The sequence below is a fragment of the Haliotis asinina genome, chromosome 13, assembly GCF_037392515.1.
Source record: "Haliotis asinina isolate JCU_RB_2024 chromosome 13, JCU_Hal_asi_v2, whole genome shotgun sequence".
NCBI lineage: Eukaryota > Metazoa > Mollusca > Gastropoda > Lepetellida > Haliotidae > Haliotis > Haliotis asinina.
The window spans coordinates 47458937-47470370 of record NC_090292.1 but is presented as its reverse complement, the minus strand read 5'-3'; the positions used below and the strand labels follow the sequence as shown (position 1 = coordinate 47470370).

The window sequence follows — 11434 nt, the reverse complement described above, 5'->3', positions numbered from 1 at the left end:
GACGTCACTGTCACTGTACAAAAGGCGCCACGTCAGCTGGGTGAACCTCGGATCAGTCTGAGGTCACACACTGCAGCGACATGTAAACTGACAGTTTGTTGTTGTCTGTTTCACAATTCGCGATATTCTCAGAACAAAATTACATCAGAATTATGTCAAGACGGGCGACATTTACGTACAATCACTCATAGTTTATGTTTACACTCACTTCACAATTTTCTTACCTAATCATGTGAAGCTACAAACACAAAACATGACAAAATGTCTGAAAATACAGTCAACCGTTTTTATTTATATTCACAAGAAAAAACGGAAATCACCTGAATCGTGACACACGACTACGTGAACTGTGAACACGTCAGTGTCAGTAACGACTCTGTCTCTGTCCACACCAACTCTGACTTCAGTGTGCACCGCGTGACATCAGGAAATCCAACACTCGCTGATGTCGCAAAAATTGCCCGCGTCTCGCGTAGTCGGCCGCTGTGTCCCCGTCTCTGTTCCTGGCGTTGACGTCCAGTACCTCCAGGGACAGGATCAGCTTCGCGGTCTCCAGGTGTCCACCCCAGCAGGCAAAGTGAAGGAAGTTGTTACCGATACTGTCCACCAGTGACATATCAGCCCCTCTACTCACCAGGAACTCTACTACATTCCTGTGTCCGCTCCAAGCTGCCAACATCAATGATGTCCTTCTGTACCGTCCTCTACTGTTGATGTCCATCACGTTCAGTGACATCATCAGCTTCACGGTCTCCAGGTGTCCATTATAACAGGCAAAGTGAAGGGCGTTGTCACCGACACTGTCCAACAGTGACACATCAGCCCCTCTACCCACCAGGAACTCCACCACATCCCTGTGTCCATTCCGTGCTGCCTCCATCACCAGTGTCCTGCTGAACTCTCCCCCTCTATAGTTGATGTTTAGGTGACCCGCTGACAGGATCCGCTTCACTCTCTCCAGATCACCGTACCCGCTTGCGGAGAACAGGTCGCGGCCTGCAGTTGGTAATTGAGTCCCTGCAACACAAAGTAAATAATCTACACCAGGCATCTTTTTTCACACATCTACGATGTTTACATCATGTTGATACGTGACTCGGACATTGCTACGTCATTTAAACAATTCCATCATGGCTGACAAACAATCCAACATGACGGGAATGTCAACATGTGGCCTCTGGAATTAACGATGGAGTGTTTAATACATAACCTTCTGTTAGAGTCAGATGTTGTAGCATTATTGTGTGTACGACTAGAGAGAGATTTTTATTGAACTTTACAAGGTGATAGCGTCAGTACAACTGCTACTGCTGGGATTTGCATCTACCGTTATAATCAGAGCCTTGTGTCGTCACTGGCGTCGGTGGAACCGTCTTGCTGGGTGTCAGATCCTCGCTCGCGTCAGTGGTGGAGGCTGAAACAGGGAACATGTTGTTCAGAAGACTATACGAAGCACATAAGCATTTCTACTGCTGGTCTGTTTTCGCCTTTCCACATATGTTTTGCCTTTCAATATTATGCATGATTGATTTCTAAATGCATATCTTATGGGAAAATGTGTTAATCATTTTTCATTCCGTTTGAAGGAGATAACTTTTAATAGCACGAAAAAAGCGACGCTTCCTAATATTATTTTTTTACAGGTCCCAATTTTGTCATTGACACCATCGATCGATACCAAGTGAGATTTTTCTTGACTCAAGTCAAAGTCACCACGGGCATATACATCAGTGTGGTAAATGCAGGGAGAAGTAAAAACTGAACTTCCTGCCTGCTGGGTTTTCCCACCTACCCTGTAGGTCTTGTGTCGTCACAGGCGCTGGTGGAACCGTGGATTTCGGACTCGGGTCAGTCGAGGCTAAAACAGGGAATATTTTAATCAGAAAACTATACATGGTGCAAAAAATAGTTAAAGTATTATGACTACTTGCCTCAGTTTCCGCTTTCCACAAATGTTTGGCCCGTCCATATTATACATGGATCAAGTCCAAATACATCTGTTATCTGTTATAAGAGAGGTGCTACACATGATTTGATGTGTGGAATGGAAATTTCAGTCCCTAAATATATTTTCGCAGTTTGACTCAGGAAATGTAATAAGCTGTCCATTATCTTTTGACTGTGATAACAGTTGACGTACTGATCTTTGTGGAAATATTGGAATTGTATAGATGGCTATAGATGTGCTCGCTTCGATGTAAATATGGCTTCTGCGCATGTCAGTCAAATACACTTCCGGGAATCCATAAAGAGCAGTTTACCTGCTTCACACAATGTTTACACCCAGACCTGTGTTTAGCCTGTCACCGACGGGGGACAATGGAAGGCCTGGGGAAACATAACAACGCAGGATTTCGCTTGAAACTTGTTATATTGATCAAATTATGTACACTTTCTTACCCTTAACCTTGACCTAGTGGCATATACCTCTGTCACTGGTGACTTTATGAGATTATCTTAAATCTGTCCAGTCAAATCTTTCATTTCAAATGTATTGTGTTTTTTACTCGGGGCTGCGGCATTGCATTGAAATACACCCCACTGTAGAACACGGCCAAACGTATCTTTGTGCATGTCTGCAACATGTTTTCAATATCAGGTTTCAAGTCAATGGAAAGTAGATTATGGAAGGGCAACTATGCTTTATTTTCGTTGTTTCTAATATTGATACTGACAAAGACAACCGACATTTCGATCTTTACCACCACACACTGCTACGTGTTGATATCTCTGTCGTTTATCAAAGGACACTGCTTCCAGTCTCAAAGACGAGAGTTTTAAACACGAATTTTAGTAATGCTCCAAAACATCAATCTAATCGTTAGTAATCAAAGGCAAATCCCATGGCGTTCCTTTTCTCTGATTGGTCAAATCATGACGCACGTGTCGAATGTTCCAAATAAGGTAGTGGGCTACTACGAATGCCACAACGTAAACGCCTACGGGTGTTGGGTTGTATTTTTACTTGTCACTTGATTTCAGCATTGTTTATTTCACTTGCCTAGCAATGGCTGTTAAGAGAAAGGTGTATGATGACCTGTATGAGTTGTGTAGTTGTGAGAGAAAGTCGATGGATTGGTTGGAAGCGTTTGGTTTGATTGGAGATGTTTGTGTGAAGTGTGTGAAGTATGAAAGTGGGAGTATGGGAAAACGAAAGGATTTGAGTCGGAGGGCTATGCGTGGCGTTGTTAAAATAAGAAATGCAAAAATAACATTGTAGCAAGGCGTGATTTTGGGGTGTTTTTAAGGTCATTTGTTCGGTTAGTGAAATCATGAAACTGACATTTTATTGGAATTATCAAGTGCGAGATAATTTTTTGAAAGGGCAGTTACGTCTGATCACGCTTTGGTTGACTGGTTGAATTATTGCAGAGATGTGTGTTTGCTTGCGGTGGAACAGGAGAATGAGATGATATGTGGGTCAGAGGTTGAAGTGGAGATTGATGAGAATAAGTTTGGGAAGCACAAGTTTCACCGAGGAAGGCGAGTGGATTTTGTGTGAGTGTTTCGGGGTACCGAGAAAGAAAGTAACAGGATGTTTTTGGAGAAGCCTGATGCAGATACCCTTTGAGTGTGCTGAGAAAGTGGGTGTGACTGGGATCAGTAATTCATTCAGGTTGTTGGAAGGCGTATGTAGGACTGAATGAGGTGGGATGTGTACATGTGACAGTAAATCATAGTAAGGAATTTGGGAATGCAGAGAATGGTGCGTGCACTAATAAAACTGGGAGTACGTGGAGAGCAGTGAAAGCGTCCCGGCCCAGGTATGGAACAGCGAAAGGACTGTATGATAGCTATTTTGTGGAGTACATCGTGAGGAAGAAATATTTACGTCGTTCCGATGATCCTTTTGTTACGGTTCTTACGTTTATCCGCTGTGTGTGTGAACCAACAAAACCCTTTAACATAACTGAACCTGAAAATATAGAAAATGATGACCAAGATTCGGATGAATTTAATCCAAGCGGAGATTTGTTCTTGTAAGTTAAGTGAAGCGTTTTGATATTAGAAATCTTACCTGTTTTGAATATTGGCAATGGAATGGAAATGATACGTAATATGTAAAAATAATGTAGGGGGGCGTCTGCCACGTGTAGACAGACATTCCCCAACTCAGTCAGGGTGTGAAATAGAGATACCCTGATACAGTGCACCCTGCTTATAACGTATGTTTTGCTACGTGTAGACAGACATTCCCCAACTCAGTTTAGCCCCCTGGATGCCAGAGGGACATATCCACGTCAACCCTCACTTAAAATTCTAAATATATCAAGCACACAAATATAATTCACAGTTTTGATTTCTGTGGGTAATTTTCTGTTTTGTGTTACCATTCACTATTATCTCAGACAAAACTAAAGTGATTACAATTGTCTTTCAAAATGAAATGTCAAGACCGGATAATAACCGGCTGTGCTGAATTTTAAAACAAAATACATGTAGCATAATAATGATCACTGATATCAGGTTTCCATGAGATCATTACTGCGGTTGCCGATGACCCAGAGTCGGTTGAGATGTTTTCCACAATACACTTACACGAATGCCGAAGTGCGCTTTCCGCCATCTTTAATGGTGTTTACAAAATCATGTTTGGCGAAAGTCGGTATTGAGACACCAAATACATCATGTATATTTCATTGTCAGCTGCCACAAATGCATCAGTAAGTGGGCGATCTTTTCGTAGCGAGGGGCGATAACTGAAAAGAAGACGAAGGCGCTGGCTGTTGTAAGTTTACTTGCATTAAATTTCATCATAGGCATTAAATCTCAACGAAAGAAAAAATTAGAGATACACCTCCAACCAGCGAAGTACTGAATCGATCCCTAGAAGGTCTTTCTCGCCAGTTTGTGATTATTACACTAAAATACACTAAATTATACTAAAATTCCGCATAGAATGTAACAGCTATAAATTACGTTTTGAGCTCCCACTCCTCTGAATCCATGTTGGTTTTAAATGCTGATGCTACTGTATATTTTTATACATACTTACACAAAAGCCGTACACCTGTTATCTAAGCAATTAGTCGGTTGCATCAGAAACACCCGTCATCATAGCTTGAAATATAATGCTTACCCCACTTAAAGCTCTTTATATAAATAGTCATTTAGAGAGAATTGTCTCAATGAACAACATATAATTCTGACCACCGAAGCGTATGTGTATAATATAATTACATTACACATGTTTTTAGTGTTTGGGTAACATTAAGTTGACAAACCATATAGTATCTAAATTTGTACACGTTTTCATTCTGATTTTCACTGAACAGTTCTTAAAGAAAACTTTAGGTTTTGTCTGTAATTAACACAGAAAATGTGATTAATATCAAATATATCTTTTAGTCGCCATAAATTCGAATTTAACTCCACAATTATTCTATGAAGATATGTTTATGGATTTATTTATTTTATGAGAAATTCACTGGATAATTTGTACAATGACTGAATAAAGTCATGCATGTGTAATGTAATATTAAAGTACACATGCACCAACATACAAAAACTCTGTAGAGTGCAGATATAATGTAAAGTGGGAAAGGTGTTGACTTTATAAATAAACGTGTATGAGAATTTAGAAAAAAACAGTGTTTTGCAATAAAACATGAATAGCTAGGTTTACAAAGAAATAAGATGAGAGTTTTCATTATTTTTATAATAATCTGATCATTGGGAAGACAAGATGTATGCAGACACTGCAGGAAAATGTAAACCATTTGATGCTGAAAACACTTAACAGTGACATTTATTATGCTGAAATATATTATCAATATGAATGTATGTATTGTTTAGTTCTGTAATGAAACACAGCATTTGGAAAGTGCCCTTGAATATGTACTTAACCTAATCATAGTTTTGCTTCTTCTGTGTCTTAAACAGTATATTTAATAAATTAATATTTTAATATTATTTCCCTCTATTAAAACTTAAGAAATCAAAACATTTTTATTTATATCCGTAATTCAGGATAATGAAAATGCAGTCACTGTAGAAGTTTGTTGAATTTTATTGCATTATTTATCCATACAGTGATTTTATATTTCATGCATTACAAACCGTTGCCCTCATAAAAAAAGTAGATTTTAGTTATGCCCATGTTTATCGTATTTGAAAACTGTCTACGTGAAGGCGATGACTGACATATTTCGTGTCCGCTACTGGTACAAAAATCTCAATCCCATCTTATACAGCCCATGAAATATACATGACAAGACTTTCGGTGTTTCACATTTCATGTGCCACATCAGCCCACCGCTGTAGTGTATTACATGAATGCAGCCATGTCGGGCGTAATACTAAAGCGATTTGAGTATGTACACATACCGTGAAAATACACTTCAATTTTAAACGTGTGATACTGAGACATCTCGCGCCAGATTTAAATTACAGATTGCATTACTTCAACAAAACGACAGAACATGACAGTTGATTCTACCTCTTCGAACTGCCATTTCGCCATCCAAGGTGCATCGTAGAATCATGGAATACATTTTTTCAGGACATAACACTTGATATGTCGTGGTAAGAGGGAAAAGAGATACGGTCAATGCACCGGCGTGAACGCTACCAGTGAAGGCGAAAGCTACACTGGTCAACTGTCTCTAAGAGTAATAGTAACACATACGGCATACATTGCGCATACGACATGCGCTGTCAGTTAAAGGTTGGACCGTCCGGATCAGCGCACCTAACGGATTATTGAAGGGAAGATAAATTCAAAAAGATTCCGCATTCCCCGTACGTTTTAGAATTAAACTACAACTGGTCTTTGTCATCAATACCAACTCTCTAGATGAAATGTAACGAAAGCTAATTGATTTGAAAAGGGACGCTGTGTTCGAAAGACTGCGCTTGTTTCAAATGTAAACAATGTAAAATTCCGATTTTACACTGCACAGCATGTTCTGAAATTTTACTACATCCAGACATCTATTCATTGCTTGTAATGGCTCAGTACCTTTAGAATATGTATGGAAAGAGCATTGTAGCAAGACATAGGAAATTAGAAATGCATACAATGCAATGATTTGATAACTCAAAGGAATTACACAATGCCATTTAGAAAGTGATCAGGTATGTCATATTTGGAATTACACTTTCTTAGTAAAGTACAAATTCTAGTACGATATCCGCGTCGCGATAGTTGAGCGGGCTAGGCAGATGACTTTGCGTGCTGGCGATTTGGTGCCTGACTCTGAGGGTGCTGGTTCAAATCCCGGACTGGGACTCAGCCCAAAAAAGTACTAGAATTTGTATTTTCCTAGGAAAGGGTAATCACTAATATGACATAGGTTAAACTCAAAGAAATCATCAAAGTTTCCTTTCAGCGTGACGCCATGACTGACGCAAAATCACGCAGAACGACAACGATAATGATCAGTATTTCTGGCTTCTTATCTAACTTACAATTAAACCGATCAAAATGTATAAATAACCCCAAATAATCAATATTTAATATATTTATCTCATGTTTATGTACAAAAGGTTCCTGAATCAAGGGAAGAGTCCTCACATAATCATGTGTACCCTTGTCTGTTAAGCCGCTATTTTGGAAGAAATAGATCAACGGTAGGATGTCATCCGTCAACATCGTTGTACATGTTAGGCAATTTCTTTCAGGTGACGGTCTCGGCATCAAGGGGGCTAGGTGTGAAGTACATACCACGAAACAGTGCTCTCTGGTCACCATGTATATTGTATTTATGTGCGAGAGTTCATTCACTATGCACCTGCGCCATATAGAACGGTCAAGAAAGTAATGACCTGGGTTTTTTTTCTTTCAAGAAAGTAATGACTTGTTTTCTTTTCTTTGCCAACAGGTCTCTAACTGTCTCATCTGGTTATATTGCGTCGTGGTTTAAATTTCTCCTCGACAAACGGTGGCAATGTAACGTTAACCAGTATATATTACAGCTATGTTCAGATACAATAGCCATAAGTTGCCCGTCTATTCAGAATACCATAGTCTGAGTCAGTCATGTCATGATTGTTGTGTACTGAAAATAAATGAAAGTAAAACGTGGGTGTGTGGCTGTACATGCTAACTGTGCACAGCGTTTACCACTGCATCACCCAATAGTTATAACCTGGTGATTTATTTCATCAGATTCCCGACAAATATACCTCTGCAATTAGAATGTTTATCAGTGAAGAAATTTTAAGACCTAATTCGCAGCCTTGCACTGCCTGACTCCCCGAGTTAACTTCCTCCCACTCTTGGAGAACTACTTGGTGTAGTGTTAATCATTAAAGGGTAATCCCAAAGTAAGTTCTACCAGGACATTCTAAAAGTGTTGGCATTCACGCATAAGCATGGACACAATCCGGTGTAGGGTTTCATTCAGTATGAAGTTCAGATTTCTGCCATACTGAGATTGCTTTTTACATACAATGTCCTGTGTGTAGCTAACCGGGGCTGTGCTGGACAGGTTTGACCTAAAGGTTCTGATCTAGCAACGCCAGGTCTTCTAATTTGATGTCAGTTAGTAAGTTTGCCCAAATATGTATAGGTGCAGAGGTACGTTAGTGTGAACACAGCAGAGTTGACATTCACCATTTTACATCAGCGTTAAATACGAGAGAATTACTGTAGAACTCATGCCGGGGATTAAACTGATAAGATTGGAGCAAGCTGGGCGGAGGTTAGATATACAGAATCGTCAATGATCTTGACACACTGGCTAAGCTTGATCTTTGGTGTGACTTTGTCTCTCAAACAGACATTAGACATGTTGTAGTGTATCAGTGACGAGAAATAAAATCTGTTTTTAGTATTGATTGAGCGTCTGCTCAGAGACAGTTGTCGTTGCTGAAGTCACAACCAGATGTTACTCTTGAGATGAAGATAAAAGTACCGTTCTTGGTAGGGCTTATATACACCGGGTCTTTACTGCTGACTCCACATAGATATGCCTTGTAAGCTTTTGGGTGGCTTTACTTGGTAGCCCAGTTTTTACATATCTCGTAACTTTTATATACACTGGTCATGCCTGCTAACGTTAATATGCCTTGTAAGCCCTTGGTTGTCCTTACTTGCTAAATAAATGCTTACATGCCTAAGATGTAGGTAGTGTTCATTTGCATGCTAATCCAACGTTTACATGTTTTGTAAGTCCTAGGTTATCAAATAAACCCCATTTGTTCATGCCTAAAACTCCAAGTTAATGTGTACATTAACCCTTTTGCTGCCATGCCAGCCTAATCCTATGTTATCATGTGAACCCAAGGCTGAGAAACAAATCAATGTTATTCTTATTATTTCGGTCGCAATATCAGAATAAAATCTTAATTGAGCAACAAATCTCTGCTAAAAGTCTCACCTTCAGTCGTTCCAGGATACGTAGTGGTTGAAGGCTCTTTGATCTCTTTCCCCATCCCATAACAGCTTGAATTCAGCGTCCCAAAGTCCTGTGTGAGGACAGTGAGTGTCTGGTTTGTGTCAAACAATTCACTAATGGTTTGATTCAGCTGCATGTTTAAACTCCGAATGTCTGTGTATGCGTTTGTCCACATTTCCTGTAAGCCATCCCGGTATGATTTTATTTCCTTTTCCATGACCATACAACTGGTATTCAACGCCCTGAGGTCCTGTGTGAGGCCAGTGAGTGTCTGGTTTGTGTCAAACAAGTAAATAATGGTCTGATTCAACTGAATGTTTAAACTCCTAATGTCTGTGGAAACATTTCTCTGCATTTCCTGCACGTCCTCCCGGTATGATTGTATTTCTTTTTCCGTCACCACACAACTGGTATTTAGCGTCCTGAAGTCCTGTGTGATTCCAGCGAGTGTCTGGTTTGTCTCGAGCAGGTCATCAATGGTCTGATTGAGTTCTGATCTCAATAACCTTGCATCTGAGGTTGCTCGAACTACTGTCTGATTCACCTGCTGCTGTAGAGCCCGGATGTCTTTGGTCAACTCGTTACGTTCTCTTCCAACACTTTCTCTGTAGGTGTCTATTTCCTGTTCAACATGTCTTAAGTCTTGTGTTATTGCTTGTAGTTGTGTCTTTATGTTTTGTTCATTGTCCTTTAAGCTGTGAACCTCATCGAGAACGTGTTCACTGATCGGATGCCCAGTATCATATTCAATTAGGTAGCTTGTAATCGCTTGTTTGACGAGATGTTGTATCAATGAAGGAAGGAATGTTGAAGTTAGTTCTTCTTTCAGTGACTCCTCCCAAACCTTAAACTTGTTCATCAGTTTAGTCTCAGTTTGAAATTTCCAAGCGGTAAGGTCATGTTCAACCCCTCTCACACATGGAGTCAGTTTTGCTAAACTGTCATCAGCATGTACGTCTTGCATGCCGCACAATACAAGACTCAGGAATACAAGTGTTGATAGGTCCATAGCTCAGAACTGCACGCACATGGGAAGGCGACTGGCTCGCCGCTGGGTAAACAGCTTTTATATAGCTCGACTGAAGTGTCTCGTACAACGCCAGCTAGGAGAAAAACACGCTACACCAGGAGGGTGTGGAGACGTGGCGCCCAGCTAGGGTAACCACGCGCTACACCAGCAGTGTGTGTAAACGTGGCGCCCAGGTAGGGGAACCACACGAGACACCAATAGTGTGTGTAGACTTGGCGCCCAGCTAAGGGAACCACACGAGACACCAGTAGTGTGTGTAGACATGGCACCCAGCTAGGAGAACCACACGCTACACCAGCAGTGTGTGTAGACATGGCGCCCAGCTAGGAGAACCACATGCTACACCAGCAGTGTGTGTAGACATGGCTAGATGGGAATGCTGAGCTGCACATCCAAACTTGAAGGTCAAGGTCATGAGCCGGTGAAGACGCCAACCCTTAAATGCCGTGATTTGAAACAACACACAAATTGCCTGTCTGGGAGGCATGATACTCATAAACACGGTTTTGTGTGTCTTGGGGATTTAATGCATAGTTACAACACTATATCTTTGTATATGCGCATTGGATCGTCTATATGCAACAACATCTCTGAAGACGCGAGCAAGGAAATACACGCAGCAGGGCGAGTGTCGACGTGTGAATAGAACAAGATAGCCACGCGGAGAGAAGTGTACACCAGTGGCTGACGGAACACATCATCTGGACCCTACACCCAGGGATACAGTCAATGTTGTGTCCACGTTACCGCCAGACAAGTCTAGCTAGGTGGAGACAGTACCCCACGTTCAGAAGACGAGATTGGGCTGTTATTCACAGTTTATTCCATCTGAACAGCTCAGGTCACTGTGCAAGGGTCCTCAAACACAGACCAGTTCTTGGGCCATTAATATTTCAGATTCACGTATATCTCCTCAGACATCATGCTGTGCCTCACTGGTACCCATGACCAGCCACCTCCTCGTGGTGGGTGCTGGGTAACACTAAGAGCTGTTGAACCTCCGTGTGGACCCGGGTCAACTAGGTCCATAGCGTCCAAATGCTGGTCGCAAAGAGCGAGCGAA

General features: G+C 41.0%; 1 protein-coding gene across 1 annotated transcript; it reads right to left on the bottom strand.

Annotated features, from left to right (window-relative positions):
- Positions 1-266: 266 nt before the first annotated feature.
- Positions 267-10383, bottom strand: LOC137260191 (uncharacterized). Its single transcript, XM_067797889.1, has 4 exons — positions 9324-10383; positions 1793-1858; positions 1328-1414; positions 267-1017 (listed from the first exon to the last, which is right to left on the bottom strand). Exons 1-4 carry the CDS (start codon positions 10348-10350, stop codon positions 404-406), a joined length of 1794 nt encoding a protein of 597 aa, XP_067653990.1. The 5' UTR covers positions 10351-10383; the 3' UTR covers positions 267-403.
- Positions 10384-11434: the final 1051 nt, after the last annotated feature.

Excerpts from the sequence above, each read along its gene's own strand:
- LOC137260191 (XM_067797889.1), bottom strand. The coding sequence starts at position 10,350 with ATGGACCTATCAACACTTGTATTCCTGAGTCTTGTATTGTGCGGCATG. Across the intron at positions 1,859-9,323 it reads GTATCCTGGAACGACTGAAG|CCTCGACTGACCCGAGTCCG; the intron begins GTGAGACTTTTA and ends TCCCTGTTTTAG. Across the intron at positions 1,018-1,327 it reads ACAAGGCTCTGATTATAACG|GGACTCAATTACCAACTGCA; the intron begins GTAGATGCAAAT and ends TTTGTGTTGCAG.